The sequence below is a fragment of the Notechis scutatus genome, chromosome 4 (genome assembly GCF_049901735.1).
Source record: "Notechis scutatus isolate UNSWTSFEM ecotype Mainland chromosome 4, rNotScu1.2, whole genome shotgun sequence".
Taxonomy (NCBI): domain Eukaryota; kingdom Metazoa; phylum Chordata; class Lepidosauria; order Squamata; family Elapidae; genus Notechis; species Notechis scutatus.
This window is the reverse complement of record NC_142012.1, coordinates 87,785,332-87,807,922: the sequence shown is the minus strand read 5'-3', so window position 1 is coordinate 87,807,922 and position 22,591 is coordinate 87,785,332. Positions and strand designations below refer to the sequence as shown.

Genomic DNA, 22,591 nt, shown 5'->3' with positions numbered 1-22,591 from the left:
GGTGTGTGACAAAACTTAGGTTTATTTGACTACAGCTAAATTTGTGTTTTTAATTTTTTTTGCTGTTATAGGACCCAAATGATAAACTTGAATTGGTTTCATTATCAACAGTGTAGCATATAGACAGAGGGGCATTCTCTTATTTAATCAGAATCAATAAATTGTGGAAAATTAAAGCATTTAACAACAGGTAGTATAAAATTGTTTCTCTTTGGAGAGGATCATACAAGTTCTGACTTCAGAACAGTGGTTTCCAATCTTTTAGGTACCATGGACCAGTTCCGTGAGGGGGAAAAATCATGGTTTTATGTGCTACCTAGATTTCATGCACGCACAGATGAAGCTTCGCTCAGTTGTGAGGCCCAAGCCATAGACAGGTACTGATCCGCAGCCTGAGAGTTGGGGATCCCTGCTTTACAGGATATCACAAGGACTAAAAACTATTTTGTCTGACCTGATTGCAAAATGGTTCCATGAGTGATCTTTTATGTCCATATTAGTTTCATCTGTGTTTGGATCAAAGCATATGTATTCTGAGGTCTTTTCTGGGGATGTAAAGGGCATTTGGAAAAAGCCCAAGGGTAGTAGCTATTTGGAAGTAGAAAAAGGAGGTAATGGTATTGTAAGATATCTAAGATGAAGAGAATCTGCAGCCTGTTAATATTTGCAAATCAGCAACAGACTATGGTTTACCTCAAGCGTACCGTATCCAATCTGTCTCTTCCCTCAGGACAAGATACTACCATAGCCTTACCCCCACCCCTAAACCATCAGTAGGAGAGGTACCTCACTTCAATAGGACCCAAAATTTGAAAGTTGTCTGCTCTCATCATTCCTAGTACTTCCTGTTTTGCTAGTATCAAGACTGTATATACCCATTGAAGGTAAGTACATGATGTTATCAGATAGGAGCAAACCACTGGAGGGACAGAAAGCCCATATCCACCATTGGTAAACAGCATATGTACAATACACAACAGGCTCAAATGTCTTCGAACCAGTCAGAGTCTGACCATTCAGTGAGGAAAGCATACCATTATTAAATTCCCAGTAATGATTTTAAAAAATGGCATAAAAGTCCATGGAAGAGTATTTAATGTAAAAAAAAAAAAAAAGCTCAATCTACAAATAACTACAAATTCCCTCCAAGTTGCTATGGTAATTTGGGTAGACAGACCAGCCAGACATTGCTTGCCAGATGTCTCCCCACCCTGAGGGTCGAAGCTTTTGGCCTGGCCTTTATTGCATCAGAGATCTTGCTCCTAGTTTTAAAAGTGACTGGAGCAATATGGGAGGAGCAGCATATTGCTTCTCACCAACTGTATTACTTTCCATACTTAATAACATTGCATGCACACATTTGTTAACAGCTTCCAAAAGTTAATAATATAATAGATTTAAATCAGACTGAGTATAAAACACTGGTTTTGTATTTCAAAAGTTGCAGGAAGAGAGCTATGTCAATTTAAACAATCTTCTACAAAACATCTGCCAGTTGGTTACATAAAAGACACTATATACAATATAAAAGCAGAAAATAATCCACACTGTAAAAATAATTTAAAACAAAATATTTCCATTTAAAATATCTCCTATAGCACAAATACAGTTTGACATGCATGCCAAGCTAAACATATTGCATTCTTTAAGTGTAGTTGTTCAAGTTCTATTTATAACTTGGACAACAAGAAAACATGCCAACATTTCAAATGAACACAAAATGCCATTTTTAACACTTCATTATGCCGTGTTACAAATTGGATGTACTGACTGAAAAGAACAGCTCTATACATATTTCAAAATGGAATATTAAAGAAATGCAAAAGAATTATTGGCAACTGGTGTAACTACGGATACAGCTGAAAAGTGGTTTCAAGAAGAAATTAAAAAGCTAGGATCAAATGAAGCACAAAGGATTGAGACAATCTACAGCGGTAACATTTGACACATCTATTTCAAGAGGCAGTTTTGAAGCAGCTTTGGAACTCCTTTCAGTTGCTGCCTTTTCTACATCAATCTATCAAGGAGTGGTGAGGTTCTCTGAACAGAAGCCTTTAAGCAGCATACTTTAAAGTTAAGGTGAAATTGAATTTTCTGTTTTACTGGATGCACGAGTAGCTCTCATTAAATGTTTGTATAAAAGTACTGAAAAGTATAGAAACACTTTTGTTCTTGGGCAAAAATTCCATCTATATCCTGAATATATATACACCTTCCAACACTTAAATATTCACATCTTGGCAGTGTACACAAAGATTTTATACATTGTTTTATATACCAACTTCCTGCACTAAATACTCATGTTAACAGGGTTAATGATTTCTTATCTAATACTTTCTTCCTGTAATTTTGGAAGCCAATAAGCATTATTATGTATCTACAGAAAGTTGCTTTATTTTAGCTTTTGTTTTAAAAATAGCATTTTCATTTATTTAAATAGTTTTTTAAAATGCTATTTTCTAGTAATCTAAGGAATTTTCAGAAGCTCACTGATGTCTAATTAACTTCTAATATGATTGCATGCAAATATACCCAACATGAAGAGTTCAGAAAACAGCTGCCATAGGCATTTGGGGAAAATCTTCATATTTAACAACATATTCTTGCAGCAGCAGACTAAGGAGACATAAATAAACTGAAAGGATGCAAAACAAGAGAGGTATGAACAATACCATTCTTTGGTCTAGATTAGCTGTTCCCTTTATATATTAATATTATGATGGCTTTTTAAATGGTTCAGAAATAACACAAGGTGAAATTTATAAAGCCAAAAATATTGTATATGTGTGAATACATACACAGACACACACACACAACACATATTAATAAAAATGAATGTAGTGACAGTAAAAGATACTTAGTACCTTCTAAAAAACTTAAAATGCAATAAAGATTAGTGTTGAGTGTGTCTTTATAGAATTCAATTGGAAAAGTTAGAAAACTATGCATGAAAATCTACTCTAATGTTTATAAACATTGTTGTTTGCCTTGTTCTGAATTCAGTACACATTCATTCCAATATGCCCAAATTGCTAATGCTGGTGGAAAAGTTCCTGAAATAAATCAGTAATTATCTTACAACTTGTCTGATAAACTGTCAAATTCTACTGTCTGATTTATAGAAATTGATTCATCAACAGATTCTGGAAGGTCAGTTCCATCTTCCTCAAATCCATTCTCCTCTTCTCTGTCAGGACTGTCTGCCTCCTCCTCCTCCTCTTCCTCCTCCTCCTCTTCTATGCCATTGTAATAGTCTTCCAGTTCACTCTCCTCTTCTACATCTAAGCTTGGGCTCCGACATGATCCACTACCGCTGCTACTTCCACAAGAGCTGGAGGAGATGACATCATCTTCAGAGTCTGAATAAACTTCAGCACCATGGAAAATATAGCGATTTGGTGGTGAAAACAAATATTGAGTACCTGAAACAGGTTTGATCAACAACAAAGGAAAAAAAGAAGGCATCATCATTTAGAATACAATCATACATAAATGCATCACACTTAAGGTTCTGCGTTCTCCATATCTTATATTTTTATAAGGAAACAATTATTTGTGTCAATATATGTAAAGGATTAAGGGAAAACTTACAAATGCAGCACTAAATTAATTTGCTTTTCTCCCGCTCTCTGCTTTCCCTCTTGCCTTTCATAACTACTTAATAGTATATTGATGTTTATTGCAATTTAGTTTCAAATGCTTCAGAAACACACTTTCAAATGCTATACGCAATGGGCTCAGTCTCTCTGAATTAATTTTAATTAGAACAGTCCAAATTTTTCATTATACAGTAACATGTACATTACATCCCTGGCTTTGACCTATTCTATTTATGGGAGGCCAGATTCTAAGACTTTTAAAACAAGGCAAACACAAAAAAATATTTGTTAAATTTATTTGCTGCCCATCTCCGTATACCGATGTATCATACATCAGTATGATAACCCAAAAGATGGAGGGGTGAAGAGCAGAGAGCACGGAGGAGGAGAAGTGGAGTCTGCCATCAATCTAGCAGCCACCTCCAGCGTGGAACTCCCCCATCTGGTCCCCAGGCCAGTCGCTCGAGCCAAGTCTTCTTCAAGCTGTTGTGGAAGCATATGAGGTTGGGGGCAGATCTTACTGCAGCAGAGAAGGGTTCTGGATCCCGCCAGTCGGAATTCTTTGACCGACAGGATCTGAAGTAGGCCCTTTCTGCCAGGCTAGCAGGACACAGTGGTTCATCAAATAGCCTGGACCTATGACATTAATGGCTTTAAAGGTCACAAGCATACCTTGAATTGCACTTGGAAGCAGACCATATGTAATTTATGTAATTGCATTCTAATTGCCAAGATGTGTTTTAAATCCAGATTAAGTCCAATTGCTTTTTTATTTCTTAAAATCAGCTTCTTCTCTAAAAGATTCTCCTAAATCAGGAATTAGGTCAATCCAGTCTAATGATGTAAATAAATATGGCCCCAAGCTTCAGAGCTCACCCTCAAAAAAATCTATTAAAAGCCAACATCACAGACTGTACAACCGGACTGCAATAGGACTAGGATTACCACAAAGGGTTTGTGCTACAAATATTATCTCACAAACTAAGCAAGGGATATGACTAAAAGTTTTTTTTTTTTAAAAAAAACCCCAGGATTTTATTTTTAGTATACTGACATTCTGAAATGAAAGAAAAAAACAAAACAAATAAAAATATTAACAAAATGGGTATTGTAAGAAATACAAAATGCATTCCCACATTACATCTTGTAGGCAAAAACAAAAGCTTGTGAATAATATGCCTGCAACAACAGCAGTTCACTAAGTAGAAATACCATGCCGACTTCTACCTGATGTTGTAGAAAAAAGTTGATAGTATCAAGAAATACTATGCAACTCACTTTTTCACATAGGCTAATATACACTTACCGTATTTACCGGACTATAGAGCGCATCAGAATATAAGCCGCACCCACTAAATTTTAAAAGAAAAAAATATTTGTACGTATATTAACCGCACCAGACTATAAGCCGCAGATATATACGTTGTGAAATGAGATATTTACACAGAAAGAGAAGAATGCTCTTCGCATGCGGCCAGACGTCTCCAACGTCTCACCATTGATTCATTAACGCCAAGCTTACATGCGGCAGCTCTATTTCCTTCGTGGATAGACAGATCGATTGCTCTCAACTTAAAAGCTGCATCATATGCTTTTCTTCGTGTACTTTCCATGATGAGGGTGTGAAAAATATTTTGCGTTCGTGCGTGCCGTGCTGCTTGCGTCGAGCGCGCCAAAAACTACTGATGGTGTCTTCTTCTTTGCATTGACCTCTTGCGTCTGTCACGTTTTTGCACCCCCTGATGGCAGTTAGCGAAAAAAAATCTATAGATTAAGCCGCATTGTTGTACAAGCCACAGGGTTCAAAGCACGGGGGGGAAAAGTAGCGGCTTATAGTCCGGAAAATACGGTACATTTAAAGCCTAAAGAAAAGATTGCTTCCAAATTATTTTTCTATTTATCTTACAAGAGTTGTTCTAAAGATGGTAATGTTTTTCATTCATTTAGATGGTAAGCCTGTGGGCAGGGTTACATTTATTGAATGCATATTGATCTGAGATTCTTTTTTTTTTTTTTAACTTGAGATTTCTGACACAGCTCCTGCCCATTGGAACATCTTGCCACAGGAGATAAGATCCATCCCCTCTTTTTTAACCTTCAGGGAAAGTCTTAAAACCTGGATGTGCCAGCTGGCATAGGGTCTTGAAGGAGAAGCAGTTAGCTGGAGATGGTTGGTGCACTAAAAAGTAAGGCACCCCCACCTCTTCCCTCCTTGTTTTTTTAGTTTGTTTTAATTTTGTAACTTTAATCAGTTTTTATATTGATTACTGTTGAATTTTTGGGTTTTATTTTGTAAGCCATTTAGAGTCACTTTGAACTTTGAGATGGGCAACAAAATAAATACACTATAGCAAGGTTTTAAGTAAATAAATTAGGGCAACATGAGCTAAAACTTTCACTGCCTCAATTTCAAATCCTTCTATAAAAGTGAGAAAATGGTAATTTTCTTTGGGGAGATGTTTGCAATGAAATGTAAATTTATCCAGACCAAACATAGTAGTGACATTTCTATTCCTAGCTTTCTACAAGTATTATAGGGATTGTGCCAGCAGGAAACAGAATGGGATCTCTCGAACTAGTGAAATAGTGAACTCTTGAAATAGTGAAAACCAAGCAGCATTTTTATCACTCAATATTCTGCAAAATATTTGTTTCTCCTCCCCACTTTTTAAATTGAGCTACAAGGATAGAAAAAAGTTTGAAGGAGGAGATTTTTCTTAATTCCTGAAGATGCTTTTAGAGGAATCTTGGGCCTTAATTCTCATATTCCATGATCATAAAGAATATTACTGCACTTGTTGATGAATATGAAAGAGGTGAAGTAGACTTGCAAACCTGAAATCTGGTCACTTCAGCCATACATCTAGAACCAAAGCCTCCCATCTCAAGATTTCTACTTCTAGATAAATGATTACAGGGATTCCTACTCCTCTAAACCAACACTGACTAAAAATAAAATCCATTAATTTGGAATTCTATCTAGAATACTTTATATATACAATATAGTTAATTCATTCCAGGTTTTTAATATTTTCTAACAATAGTTTAAAAATGAACATTTCTAATTCATTAGCTCTTTGGCTATAATTTATTTATTTTAGATTTTCTGACCTGTATCAGTGTTTCTCAAAGTGTAATTGGTCCAATGATCTCTGGGGGTCCCCAAAACTTTGTAAAATTAATTTTTTTGCCAGCCCATATTGAATAATATTAGAACCCATGAAACTATTATGAGAAATAGTAATGGCAGCAAATTGATCAGAATTAATTTTATCATGGTAAATATTGATAAATTTAACCTTTACAAAATTTGGGAGACCTACAAAGAAATTTAAAATTGGGAAGGGGTCCTGAGAGGAAAACAATTTAAGAAACATGGTAGTAGGCTAGTGTAGGCTTTGTTTTTTTGACCAATGTTTGACTGATGTTACCTTGAAGCATTCAATGCAAAATTATATTTGAATACTCTGAAGTTATTCTAAAGCATAACATGAAAATATTCAAAACAGTGCTTTTACAATAGACTTAGCACTTACCATCAAGCCGCTTGCTAATTTGCTCTTTTGCACATCTATTCAAGCAACATTTTCTCACTGTTTCAACAGAGATTTTTTCACTTCTTTCTTTGTTTTCTTCTGGAATAGATCCAGGTTCCTTCACATGTTCTGTAGTTTCTAACTGACCATGAGTACTTTCTGAATTTTCTAAAGAGTTATAGACTTCTAGTGGTTTTTCTTCTATAGAGTTTTCTTTTGATTCCAAAGCAACATCAGAATTTCCTGCTTTATATTGACCAGAATGCTCTAAATGTATTACTTGAGAATCTTGTGATCGAATTCTGTCAGATGAATTAGAAGATTCAGAAATGTTTAAAGGAGTGGGTGGTAACTCTGTTAAATGTTTTTCAAACTCTCTGTAAGGCCGTGGAGGTTTCTCTGTTATTTCTGAAAGCTGAATGGAACTATTACAAAGTTTTGAATATTCTCCACCCAATCTATGACATAATTCATTGATAATAACATCACAGTCACCAAGAAGCTCGACATCGAAGTGTAGATGAGGCAATGGTTCCCTATTAATTAGAATCTGAGGCACATCATGTGGGATGGAACCTACATATTTAAAAAAAAATAAAGTCAACTATTAACAACTGGATAATTTTAGGAAATAAGTAACTATGTAAATGTCTGAATCCTGCCTAATTCTATGGTATTTAAGGCACATTAATATACACATAATTCTTTTTTCCTAACCTGCTTCCCACATCTACGAAGTTCTCTACATTCTATGATTTCTGGCATCATTCATCATGATCACTAAATTTAAACTGAAACAAGAACTCTCTGTTGTTCTCAACACATACATAATCAATACTCACTTGGAATCAATGCTACTGGTCTTACTTTAAGTGAAGACCCAATAACAATAAGAAGATCAACTTCATCTTTGTCATATTTCATGGCCCTGTGAAACTGCTCCGGTAGATTTTCACCAAAGAATACTATTTCTGGCTTCATGATAGCAAGGGGTTCATCAGGTGAACACCTGGGACATCTAGGAACAACCTGATTAAAGAATTTGCATTAGCAGTGTTCATTTTATACAAGTAGCACTTTAAAATTACAGCAGTTATGTCCGATTATAGGGCAGGGAGCCATCTCATTGTTTTCAACTTTCTTTTGCAAGATTCTTCTCTCTTACTCTAGCTTTGTTATTTGCTTGGATACTGTATGTGAGTTCACATTGTCACATTATCACATACTCCCCCAGATTATGTCCTTGTAAAAGGTTGCTATTGTCTTTGGTGCACCCTGAACTTGGGTTTTTTGCTTGCAGACATTTTATTACCGAACTAGGTAAGAATCATCAGCACTCTAGTACTTTGTTCAATTAGTCTACCACTAGAATGTTTCTACTGAGAGAGGTTGTGACTTTTTATTCTAGCCTAAGTGAAAACGACAGATGTAAGCTTCTTTCATTTCCATATCATAAGTATATTACCAAAAATCAAAATGAACTCTAGCACAGCAATGGTAATAATTACCAGAGCTATTATAAATTCAGGGTCAGACCTGTCTCAGCTTGAAGCTCTAAGTTAGAACAATCCTGAGCACCATCAGGTGCAGAAACGTATAGATTACTAGAAATACAGTGGTGTAAAGCCAGAACTGAAATTTGCACATGTAATTCTGACACTCAGCAAATTTTATATTTGCAATGTGGTAAGTTTTTTAATAATATGCAATTTGCAATTGTACCCTAGGCCATCTAATCCAACCCTATCTAATACATGAAGATCAAGAGTAACAGCACCATCATCCAACTGCTAGCACTCTTACTTGAAAACCTTTATTAAAGGAGAGGTTGCCTTTAGCTTTCACAGACTTTATTAAAAACTAATGTTCAATTTAAGAGTACTCGTCTGTCATTTCAGGGATTGGTGACAGTGCTTTTAGGTTTCAAAAGAATGCTATCATATCCTGGTCAAGCATACACACTTTATTCAATCCTTCTTAAATGTATGTTTGACCAGAACATGATCTTTAAGGGGCAATTGCAAAATTATTTCAATTGATTCTTTTAAAAATGCAGTGCTTTGTACTAGATGGCATTTCTCAGTATCACTATTAAGCAATGAACTAGTCTTTGCATTTAACTCCCATTTTCTTTTTCAAATGGAGAACTGATAAGATGCAAATATAATTAAATAATTATATATAATGCAACTGTGGACCCCCCAACTGGTTCTTTGTAAAGAAAAATAATCACAATAATTACTGTATATATAGCTACAATTCACATATTTAGATTTAAAGAATGCTGTATTTTAAGTTGTATGAGATCAGTTTTAACAAAAAAAATTGCATGCCTACAATTATATTTTCAATGTATTTAATAGCATTTCTAATTTATAGTTCTTTTTCACCAGTTAATTCTAAAATAATAATTACCTGATTAAAAATATCTCCTCGTACAACTTCACAATCAACCTTGTATTTACAGATGAGGCAAGAAGCCGTTGCAAAGGAACCTGAAATACATATACATATCAATAAAGGAACATACCAGTTGTCAAGGTTTTTTCCCCACTCAGGGATTTTATCAATAATACATGCACTTTCAATACATTCATTGGATGCAGTATATGAAATCAAGCAAGTGATTGGATAGTGTAATGGTTGGAGTGTTGCCTTTGACGGATGAATATGACCCTCAAATTTGATGATGATTAGAAAGAGAGCACATCTGAAACGTTTTAATTAGAGAATTTATTTATTTATTTTTATTTATTTGATTTGTCAATCACTTACAAGATAATAAGTATAAGTATAACATAGTTAGGAATACATGAAATGGATACATATAAGAAAAATAAAAAATAAAATTAAAAGAAACAATAGGACAGGGACAGTAGGCACGTTGGTGCGCTTATGCACGTCCCTTACAGATCTCTTAGGAAAGGGGTGAGGTCAATAGTAGACAGTCTAAGGTTAAAGTTTTTGGGGTTTGGGGATTGGGGATACATATATTTAATTGATATATATGTTTTAAAATGGTGCTAGAAGACATCCCTGTTTTCACCCTCTTGCCAGTTTGAATAATGTTGGAAAGATCTCTGGTTATATATAAGGCTGGATTTTATTGTATAGTTTATTGATTAGGAACATGTTGGGAAACGCCTGTGACTGTCAAAGCAGGACTTTTTGTCTACAGAGGATCTGCTCAGAATGCCTCAAAATCTTACCCTTGAGATATCAAAAACTGACTTAAAATCAATGAAGGGCTGCATATAGATTCAAATCAAGAGTGGTTGGTATATTGTCTGACAGATGTTGAACCACTACTAGACTGTAGTAGATTGTCCCAGTTGGAACTCTACTTGCTCAGAATTAATTATTTCCTTTTTTATTACCCACATTTGGAGTTTGCTAAATAGGTATCTGGCTTATAGTTTACTATAGTATACCCAAAATTATGGATGTAAATTATGTTGGTCATTAAGTGCTTCATCACCAATTTTATGACATTTTGCTAAGCATAACACTATGGCATTAAACGAATGTATGGTAAGCGCCAGGTCATTAAGTGAATGCATTGTTCACAATGGGCAGGTTTTTTTCCCCAGAAACAGAAATAGACCTTTTGGGGGGAAGGGAGTCAATACTAACTTTGAACAGTCACTACGTAACCCGTTGTGAGAACTATAGTAATGCAATAGGCATATAATTAGTTATAAATTATTTAATTTATAATTAAATTCTATCACCCTTTTTATACAAGGGAACAATTATGGCTTCTTTCCAGTCCTCTGGGATCTTGGCTGTGTGATTCATATATGAGGCTAATACAGGGACCTGCCAATATGAATTTAACTATCACACTTATATTAATTAATGGGAGTTCTGACTTCCTTGCATGTGACTGGAGGCCACTGTGATGGTGAAGATAAAGATATATCCATCACACATGCTAAAGGTGTTTGCATGTAGATCACAAAAGGCTTGGAAGTAGGGTATCCAGGTATCTGAGGAGATGCTACAATGGAATGTGTACAACTGTTACGTGAACAGTTTGTTATAGAATGCCAAAACAGGGAATGATTTTTAGACTGTGTGGCTTTGATTAGTTGTAACCATTTTCTCCTCATCTTTAGTACTGTATAACTCTGTATCTAAGATAGAAAAGAGTGTATATTTCACTTACCATGGCACTGGATTATCCTTTGAATTCCTGCAACTTGTTCCAGTGTATCTATGTTCTGAGTATAATTGCGAAGGAGTTTTCTTTCTTTATCCATTAAAGCAATAAATTTATGACAAAGAGATGGCTGAAACTGTCCAGGATATATTTCCTGCAAAAGAAACGCAAACAAGATCTTGTCAATAATCTCTGCAATTGTCAATAATCTCTGCAATTACATGGCACCACATATACAATTTCAACATACAATAAAGACTGCTATTGAAAAATGCAGCAAATGCACTTTTGCTTGCTGTTACATATCTACGACTTGGTAAGGGAAATGAATTGTTGGAGAGCATAGTTTGGAAATCATGTCTTGCTGCAGCTTCCCATAGTTATTGGGAACAGAATACTAAAAGAACAATCCTGCACATTTAATAGAGCTCATTTTGGAGTAGATATAAATAGGATACTACATATATAATCCAAACCTCAGAATTTCAATTAATATTTAAGTAATGTTACAAATTTGAAATATTACTGAAAGACAACAGAATTCTCCCATCAAATATTACTGACCTGTAAATATACTAAACAATACAACTTAATTGTAGAAAATCATGCCCTTAACATTGCAAATTGCAAATGCTGATTGGGAAGGACAGAAAATGATTGCGTCTACTTTGTTAAAGGCAACATAGTCCAGAGCACAATCTATATTAGCACTAAATATGTTAATGCAGTATCTGCATCAAAATGACATACTGGATCTAGAAAATGTGTCTTTGCTGTCATAACACCCCCTCCCATCGCCATTACAGCATCCTTGCAGATACAGACTACAGCCTCTCATCTAGGGTTTCTCTTAAAAGTACCAAAGCCCTTAAAATCTAGCTTTGGTACCAGGCCAGGGAATATTATATTGGAGATGGGGGCTGTCATGCTTTGCTTTAATGACTTTTTTTAGTCTGGCCATTTGTTTTGTGTTTTTTTTAAAGTATACTTTGTAAGCAGTCCAAGGTCCGCCTGAGGAGATGGCAATAATAAATTTAATGACATAAATAGCTTGCTACCACAATTATATCCTAAATCGTCTATCACCTAAGTTTAATGATGACCTCTAAGTCATGCATTATGCTGGGGAGAAAACCTACACTGTTTCCCAAACCTAAGTAATTTAGTCTATCATTGTCCTTATTCACATTGAACCTCAAGCTGAGGTTGATTGGGTAGACATGGGTTTGTGAAAATAGTAAGATACACTCCATAAATAGGTGCAGTATCAAATTAGTACATCTCTCCTTTGTCTCCTCTCTATGTCTCAAGTTTGTTCCAAATCCCCTCCTCATCCAGGGCAGATTTATGATGCAAGCAGATATATGAGGGGAAAAAATCGATTTTGCTGGTGGATCTACAGTATTTCACCAGGACAACTTCACTGGATCTTTTCCCAATGTGACCTAAATGGGGTGTTCAAATAAAAAGATTTAGATGCACGAAGTCTGTTGGAAGTTTTTAAATGATTATCTTCCAAAGATTAAAAAAATCAAAGAGACAATCAGCACCTTTGCAAATTTGAAAAATGGCCTTGGATCTTTTCTGAAGTATTCTATGTCAAACATTGCTTGAGGATCAGGAAGATCTGGGAAATCAACTGCTAGGCGGGCATATATACCATCTCTTGATCGGAAGTCAGGAATACCACAAGAAACAGATACCTGAAATGTATGACAAAATATAGTATAACTGACAGTTGCTAATATTATTGCAATTAACAAAAATTCTTTTATCAAGGATGACCTGTGAAATACTCATTGATACACTTTAAAAAAACTATATGTGAGGAAAGTCTAACTGCAAAAGAAAGTGTATTTCTTTACATGTACATGAAAACAATTACCATGTGAGGAAACGCTAATATAACTGTAGTCAGAGCACCTAAGAGAATCAAGCATGTTAAACTTGTAAAGTAATAATATTTGTTTTATTTTATTGATGTCATTACCATTCAGCAAAAATGAAAACAGGCAGCCTGATTCTATTAGTAGCATGATGCTCTGCCATGTTTCCTGAAACTCAGTCTAATAATATTTGTGTATAAAGTCATATAAGCAGAGAATATCAGGTGCCAAAATAAATCCCCCATATAGGTTTGCATTATTTGTCCATGGGCTTATTTATTAGTATATACGGTACACACTTTTTAAAGTACCGTATTTCTTAATATACTTGTGAATAAGCCCATCTGCTAATAATTTGACCATCATTTTTTTAATCCAAACTAACGGTGAAAAATGTGAGTTGACATCCACAAATGACACATTTTTCATGGCATTTTCATTAAAATTTGGGGATAAGCATATCCACAGATGGCTTATATGAGAGTATATACAGTACAATTTTCAGATCATAGTGGTACACTTTTACTTATTTATGAGTCACCAGCAAATAACTTGAACCACAACACTAAGGGTTGCTGCTATTTCAAAAACTTACAGAAACTATTACCAATTTTCAGAAGTTGGCGCAATCAGTATAACCAGCAGTAAGAAATTTAAAAAAAATCTGAAGGGCCCAAAGTTCTTCCTGTCTAAAAATGATTACAGCTTTGGCTTCACCCTTACTGCTTTTAGAAGAGGGGAAATACTTAATTTATAAGATTGTTCATGCAAGTAAAATATGCACCTTAAGTATTTGCAGGATTTGATGCTTTTATCAAAATGACAAAATGAGAACTGCACCATAAGCTACACTGTTTCATATGTGCAATCACAACTATTTGCTCAGGGGTAACAATTATATGGCACAATTATTCACATAGCATTTATATTCAATGAGCATATTAAAACATCAAAATATGATACAGTCTATTTGTGAATACATACCCCGGCTCCAGTCAATACTATTATTTTTTTGCATTCTTGCAGGAGTTTCACAGCATCCTCTATAGTATTAATATCTTTTCTCTTTTTTCTTTTAGGTGGTTCTGAGAGAATATTAACGACAATTTGCCATAATGTCATATTATCCAATTCAGGAGGAGGAATTGTTTCTGGTAATAGGTCTTTCAAAATTGCACGTGGATCTGTGCCTATCATGAGATGTTGTTGGACAAAAGTGTATGGACCTATTATGGAAAATGAAGTAATTATGAGTATAAGATAGTACAGACAGATTAAATGAGAAAATGAGCACCTCACTACACTTCAGGTGCTTCTGGATTGAAAGGATTATTCAACTATAAGATATTGCCCAGGGGACATTCAAATGTGTTAACAGCACACATTTTTGGGGAAACGTTTAACTTCTACATATTTTAATCTTGTATTTTGTATTTTAAATTTTATATCATATAGTATGACTTATTTTAATTGTGATATTTCTGACAGAATAAACAAATGAGAAAATTGTCATCTGCTGTATTTTGAATAGGAAAACACATTGCACTTCATGTCATAAAAAGCAGCGATAGTGGTATTATGAGTAACTTCCATTTCAACAACCCTAAAGCTTCTTCACCTACTAACATCAGGAATCTTATCAGTATAGTAAAGAACATGCAATACCCAGAATCACCTTATTCAAAGCCCTGTCATTCTTGCTCTGGAAAGATTTCAATTTTCTCCCACCCAGTTGTCCTTTTGATATTGTGTGTTTGTGTGTATATTTCTCCTCAAATTTATCTATAGCACCCCTGCATTGCTTCCACAAGATCAAATGTTTTTGCCCTAATAAAATATCACAAAATTGCCTTAGTAATGTTTACACTTGTTTTTAAAAAAGAAGTGTTTTTTGTAAAGATGGGGCCATTTACAGGTAGTCCTTGACATATAACCATAATGAAGCTTGCCTATTATAGTTGTTATCCTGTGACAATCAGGTTGGTCATGTGACCGACATTATTTTACAATCTTTTTATGTGGCAGTCATTAAGTGAGTACCACAGATATCAAGCAAAGCGTTGTTTGCTATGACTATTCTTGCCAATAGCCAAAAATAAATTATGATTTTTTTGCCAAACTACTGTAAAAGGCATCATGTAACCATGTGCAACTATGTGCTGAGCATCCAAAATGTGACTGCCTGAGGGGAGAGGACTGTCACAATTTCAGAACTAGGTCAACTTGCTTGCTTCACGTAGGTCATAACACTGAATGGTTACTAAGCAACCAGTCATAAATTGAGGACTACCTGTATGACCTCTTCTCCCTCCCTCCCTCCCTCTCTCTCTCTCTCTCTCTCTCTCACACACACACACACACATACGGAAATACGTATGTCAAAAAGCAGATGAGGGAAACAATTTGAGAAGCTTTTTCATTTATAAAAAGAATCAAAGATCGAACTATATTATACATTTCTGCCCACAACTTTTAATCATGAATTTAAAGTGCTATAGAATCACTGAGAACACTATAGGTTCCATTCTTCTGTGAAGTAGCATTCTTCTCTTCAGCTGTTAGTTTAAGATTAAATGATATTAAACTCAGGGGAATGGAAATCACAGGCATTTTAGAAGCAGCAAGTGGCAGACTGTATAAAACAACAGTCGCCAACTGGTGGGCCGCGGATTTTGGTGGTCTGCAGAGAAATGTCATCCCCAGAGCACCCCCCAAAGCAATTAATCCAGGCTGTACAGGAACACAAGGCTGCGGCGCCCACATGGCCCACGGGAACCCTCCCCGCCCACTCACTCCTTACTTGGAAAACTTGCCTGCTAAGTTGCTATTTTTCCTTTCTCCGACCATCAGCTGTTCTGCTGTGTCGGGAGATTTAAATTAGCTAGAAAGCAGGAAATCATTGGATTTCTTGCTTTCTAGTTAATCTTTAGATCTTCAGCTCTGCTTTTAAGCAGAGCTGAACCTTCCTTAGGACTGAAGCAGTGCAGACTCAGCTAGCCGATGACAGAAACACAGATCTCTAAGTGAATCAGATTCTGTGAGCAACTCAATCTGCCTGCCTGCTTTGCCTGATTTTGGGTAAAAGTTGCTCTTTTTTTATAAAAAAATTCAATGTTTACATACATGGTGTGTTGTGAGTTAATTTTGTGAGTTTGCTTGCAAGCAAATTTTATGTGACAGGCTCAGGTAGTCGATCTCACAGACCTCTGAATGAATCTGTGATTCTGTGAGCAACTCAATCTGCCTGCCTGCTTTGTCTTATTTTAGATAAAAGTTGCTCTTTATTAAAAAAATCAATACTTATATAAATATTTATAATATTTATATACAAGCCATGCCCAGCCAGTCACATGACCAAGCCACACCCACAAATTAGGCCACGCCCACAGAACCAGTTAAGAAATTTGAATCCCACCCCTGCGTGTGTGTGTGGGGGGGGGGGAACGGAGGGAGGGAAGGAGAGAGGTTAGATCAGATTCCTCTCTCTCTCTCTCTGCCACCATCAGTCAGAATTCATATTAGTGGTCCCCGGGATTTAAAATTATGAGTTTGATGGTCCCTGAGGTCCAAAAGGTTGGCGATCCCTGGTATAAAAGGAAGGAAGTACCCCAATGTTGATAGGAAAATAAATGAAGAACTGAGGTGATTTTAGTCCAGAAGAAGCTAGCTGGGAAATTTTGAGAACTGAACACCACACATCTTAAAGCTGTCACAACTGAGAAATACTGCCTTAGATTAACAACTAAATTTTACCTATCCGTGGCCTTGGAGTCCAATCACTGGAACTTGCATGAGAGGCTCTATCATCTTCATCACTGTCACAAGAATGGAAGCCATTTGCAATAATTTCATCACTAAAAAATAAATTATCTGTAAAACAATGATAAGGTTATTGTACAAAAGTAGTGCCATCATATTTGTAATATACTATATTGTTTTGCACATCTATATGGAAGCAAAAATACTCTTGAGGTATGATTTAAGTAATGGTATTGGGTAGGTAAAAATCAGTAAACATAAGTTTTATTCTGTACAGAAACAAATCTACGATAAATTTAGTTTTAATTTTGACATCTTTAATGGAAAAGGTGTGGTTGAGAAAAGCATGCTTTTAAAAATATTTTTATGAGCACTCTTAAAATCTACACTTTTAGAATGTGTGCAAGATATATTTCTGCTTACATTTCTGCAATTAGATGTACAAAAAGAAACAAATTTCCAATATATACACTTATGCAATTATTAATATCTGCAACATAAACTGCAAATGTTAAAAATAAGTCCCGAGACTCGTTTAGAAAGTTTTCTACTTTACACTACTGTATGAATATAATACTATGTATAATATCTATCCAATGTATTGTCAAATATGATCTTAAGGTGTCAATGTATTTTCAAACTTTTACATGACCACAACAATTTTTGCTTTCAGAAAAACATTTTCTTCCTAATTTCAAAAGAAGCTTTATCAGTTGCTTCCAACTTCATTCACTATTCAGATATATTCATAGATTTAAACTAAATAAGGTTGCAATCTTGTGTTATTTGCTTAAAAACATATTCCAATTATGTAATAGGATGGCTTTCAAGAAAACATTTATAGGATACACCAAAGCAATTGTTCTATCCTATATGCTTGTTGGTGTGTGTGGGTGTACATACATATACACATACAAAATGATACTGAACTGATTTAATATTCTGACAAATCCATACAGCATTGCAGTCTAAAATTTAAACAATTACTGTCTATGCATGTCCATTTTGTTAATGGGAAAATTATCAATTTGTCTAGTACAAATACGTGATGCCAATTTGAATAAACTCGCTTGCCCTGCAGAACTTCACACATTCGGCACTAATAGCTTTACAACGATTAGTATTTTTTTCACGCATCACTAAAAAAAAGCTAACGTTTTCTTTTGCAATCTTCAAGTCCTACCGTCATAAGGTAAATTCTCGGGAATCCAAGGAAGATTATTAAGAGGCACTGCCATAAGGACCCGGCGCAAATAAAAAAAAAAATCGTTGAATTGCAAGAATGAGTGCACTATTAATGCAATACATCGGGTTGTCGATTCAACTGTATAGAATGTGAAGGATGCGTGTTTGTGTTTTATTTGGCTATATAACTTATAAGGCAGGGGTCTCCAACCTTGGCAACTTTAAGACTAGCGGACTTCAACTCCCAGAGTTCCTCAGCCAGCTTTGCTGGCTGAGGAACTCTGGGAGTTGAAGTCCGCTAGTCTTAAAGTTGCTAAGGTTGGAGAGCCCTGTATATAAGGTACACCGAAGACGGCATTTAATTTCGTTGTACGAGGTGCAATGGCAGTAAACTAATGAGAATAAACTCCCTCTTCAACCACGTGTACCATAAACAAGAAACCAAGAGTTAAAAAAGACCGAAGAGCTTTACCAACAGCGACCTGAAAGCCCAGACAAGCCGGTTTTGAGTGAACGGTTTTGAGACTCCCCCCTAAGAGACCAGTTTCAACGAGGGGGCAGCCCCTAAACGAGCTCGCTGTCAAGGCTGACAGGCCGCCTCTTCAGCGCTACTCCGGGTGGTCCGGCCTCCTTCCCTCCCTCCCTCCGTCCGTCCCCGGAGGCTTCTCACCGGTTTGCGGCGCCCTCTGCACCTCAGCCGCGCCGTTGGAAGACTGCGCCGGCCCGCAGCCAATGGCCGTCTCCGCTGGCTCTCCGGCGGGCACCGCCTCCGCGCCCTCCCCTTGGCTCTGCCCCCGCGGCAGCTGCCGTTGGTGCGGCGACGACGACGGCAGCGGCGGCTCCTCTCGGACCAGGCCCCACCACCTGGCCCCGCTTTCCGCGCAGCCCCAGCCCTCTCCTGCCCCCGCCGGCGAGGCCACCTCGCCCGTTTCGCCGCTGACACAGGCGGCGGGGACCGCCCTGTCCCCCTTCAGGGCCTCTTCGACAGCCCTTCCTGGGAGAGGCGCCGCGTCTACCTCTCCGCCGGCTCCCGCCTTGGCCGCGCAGCTCTGGTCAGCCGAAGCCTGGCGTTGACGCTTGAGAGCGGGCTCGGGACTCTCGGCGTCAGCGGCCGCCACGGCGCCGTTGTTGTTGTTGCCGCGGCAGCCGCCGCTCCGAGAATGGAGGAGTGGCATCTCCTCGTCGGCCATCTTGGAGCAGGAGCAACTGCTCCCTCCCCTCCTCCTGTTTCCCCCTCCCTCCCTCCTCCCCCCCGCCGTCAGTCGCGGCGGCCGCTCATAGTGGCGCCGCAGATAGAAGCGGCCCCCGCCCCCACCTCAGAGAGAGAGAGAGAGAGAGAGATTTAAACGCAGCACGTGACCCGGCCGACGCCCACGCGGGCGGTAGCCCTGCGTAGCACCGCAACAACAAACGGGTCACATGACGAAGCGAGGTTTGAAATTAAAAAAAAAAAAAGCCAGCGGCGCAGGAGGAAGTAGAGGTGGGTTGTTGTTATTTTTTTTTTTGCTGCGGAGGCGTCGGTCACGTGACGCCGCCCTCTTCGAATGTTGCCGAGTCGCCTCTTTTTTTTTCTGTTCGGCGCTGGTCGTTGCGCATTCGGGCAGCGCCGGGGGTGCCTCGCGCTCGCTCCCTCACTCTGCGCTCGTAGCTGAATCCCGTCATTCTATTTTTAATTTTATTTTTTTTGCTCCTGAGAGCCTTCCTTGGGTGGCTTTTCCTAATTCGGGTCCCCTAACGGGGCTGTTCAAGAGCGAGGGGGAAAGAAGGGCGCGGGATAACCAGGGGTCTCCAATCTTGGCCACTTTAAGCCTGGAGGACTTCAACTCCCAGAATTCCCCAGCCAGCTGGCTGGGGAATTCTGGGAGTTGAAGTCCTCCAGGCTTAAAGTGGCCAAGATTGGAGACCCTTGGCACAGACCGTGCATTGTGTAAAAAAAAAAAAAAAGTGCATTTTACCCGTTCTTGGAAATCAACCCCACACAAGGATTCGTTTAGGGTTTGGAAGAGATTTTAGAGCTGAGGGAATCTGAAATGCCATAGATCTGGGGTCTCCGGCCTTTGGCAACTTATAAGACTTGTGGACTTCAACTTCCAAAATTCCTCAGCCAGCTTTCTGGGAAATTCTGGGAGTTGGAAGCCCACAAATCTTAAAAGTTGTCAAGGTTGGAGACCCCTGCCACAGAGGCACAACGCATCACTATGGGAACTTAATAGTCTTCCTTTTGCAAACTTCCTTGGACAGCGACCAAGGCAATGAAAAAGTAACTTGGCGACCGATGCTCACATTTGCCACCTTTGTGATTCTGGGAAGGAAAGCTGAATAAGAGTAAAAACAGTTGAGGTTTTGTTGAAAGGCTTGGAAAATGCCTTTCTTCTGAGGATTCGATTTTCCTGCTGGGAGAGCTCCGGTGCAAGGATACAGACAACTGCTTGAAAGCTGGTTCTTTTTATTTTTCAGGAAGGCGAGAGATAGCAAGAAGTCTGCGTTCCTGGGGCTAGCTAGCTTTGTATGATAAACCCTTGATTTTTTATACCTTTTCTCCTTTTGTGTGTGTGTGCTTGTGTTTGTATTTCTTAATGTTTTAAATCCTGTCAGGGGTTGTCTTCATTTCCGCCGGAGGGTAAACTCTGCAGGGTGGTTTGATTGGATTATCAGTTTCATCCTAGTCTTTTATATATTTGTTTTGTGGCAATCTCCTGATTGCCACATTTGTTTTGTGGCAATCTCGTCTTGTGGCAATCTCCTGTCTTCCTATGGAATTTATTTCGTGTCTTTGGTCTATTTGTTTTGTTGATTTGGCATGACCTGTTGTTTGTAAGGGATTTCTTTTTCTTGTTTCCCTAGCTTTCTTAATTACTTGGCTTTTGTCTAGGGCAGGGGTCCTCAACCACCGGGCCGCGGACCGGTCCCGGTCCGTGGAGCACTCTGTACAGGGCCGCAAAGAAAAAATAATAATAAAAAATGGTGGCTTTCTTCGCTTTCGGTGAATGCTGTTGGGATCGGGGATCAAGGATACAAATGAAAGAAGGGGAGGGAGGAAGCAACCGAAGCCTGTCCTGCTCTCTGGCTCAGCGGCTTCGGTTTCCTCCCGCCTCGTTCCTCTTTCAGTCGCTCTCTCGCTGCTCCACCAGCCCAGGAAGAAACTGCTTCAAAGAAGCCGGGGGGTGGTGGCTTTTCCTGTCACCGCAGCTCCTCCGAAGCGCCGGTTTACCCCCACCCCGCCCGCCCGCACTTCAATTCGGTGCCCCGTTCTGCCTGCCTGCCTGCTTTCTTTGTTTTGGAGCAGCTTCGGCTGAGAATAATAACTATTCGCCTCTTTTTATCAGCCGAAGCTGCTCCGAAACGAAGAAGGCAGGCAGGCAGGCAGAACGGAGCACTGTGGATTGAACCGCGCGCGGGCGGGTGGGGTGGGGGTGACCGGGCGCTTCGGAGGAGCTGCAGCGACAGGAAAAGCCACCCCCCCGGCTTCTTTGAAGCAGTTTCTTCCTGGGCTGGTGGAGCAGCGAGAGCGACTGAGAGAGGAACGAGGCAGACACCTGAGGGAGGGAGGGAGACACCTGAGGGATGGGGCTGAGGGAGGCAGGGCCGAGGCGCTCCCTGAACTTGGTGGTTTGCTGGCAGATGTTTTATTACCCGACTAGGTAACTACATCAGATGTTACCTAGTCAGGTAATGAAACGTCTGCAAGCAAACCACCAAACTCGATTCTCCCCGGTCCTTGAAAAAGTGTTTGTGCTTGAAACTGGTCCCTGGTACAAAAAGGTTGGGGACCACTGGTCTAGGGGGCTTCTTTCAATACCTTTTATTAAATCTCTTTTTCTATGCAAGTTTGTTTTATGGCTGGCCTGATGTTCCCTTTGGGCTTTTCCTGCTTGGGTGTCACCACTGTCCTCATGAAGTTTCCTTTCCACAGTTTCACTTAGTAACCACTTCGCTTAAGGACTGAGTTGCCATCCCAATTATGGTTGCTGAAAGAGGACAACCTGTAATTAACTACAAGTCATACCGGCTCAGGAATTCTGGGAGTTGAAATCTCCAGGTTGTAAAGGGGCCATAGTCGCCCACCTCTGCCATAAAGATTAACTAGAGAAATGAGACTGAGTCAAAGAAAGAGCTGGCTGAGAAGGTGGGAAGATGTATAAATTCCCACAATGGAATAAGAATGGATGGTGAAGGTGGTGGAGATGGCAAAACTGACTTTTAAGACAAGATCTATCTACTTTTGTTTTTACCTGGAAACTGCTTCTAGATTTATGCTCAAAATGGAGGTAGAGGAATTAAAATTTGATTTGGGGGTTTATTAACTAGATCAACTATGGTGTTGTAGAAATATTTGAATCAGTTAGAAATGTAAAGCAAAAGGTTGAGGTTTTAATTTTATTTGTATTTTACTGCACTTAAAAAATCAGCCATCACTACCTTTTTTCTCTTCATTCTTTGCCTTTTTTCTCTTTCTTGACTATT

At 38.4% G+C, this 22,591-nt stretch overlaps 1 protein-coding gene across 1 annotated transcript; it reads right to left on the bottom strand.

Moving 5' to 3' along the window:
* Positions 1-1,408: 1,408 nt before the first annotated feature.
* SIRT1 (sirtuin 1) lies at positions 1,409-19,548 on the bottom strand. The gene is made up of 9 exons (XM_087964047.1): positions 18,798-19,548; positions 16,937-17,053; positions 14,168-14,409; positions 12,848-13,000; positions 11,304-11,451; positions 9,551-9,630; positions 7,978-8,164; positions 7,136-7,711; positions 1,409-3,422 (listed from the first exon to the last, which is right to left on the bottom strand). Exons 1-9 carry the CDS (start codon positions 19,315-19,317, stop codon positions 3,076-3,078), a joined length of 2,370 nt encoding a protein of 789 aa, XP_087820173.1. The 5' UTR covers positions 19,318-19,548; the 3' UTR covers positions 1,409-3,075.
* Between the last annotated feature and the right edge of the window lie 3,043 nt (positions 19,549-22,591).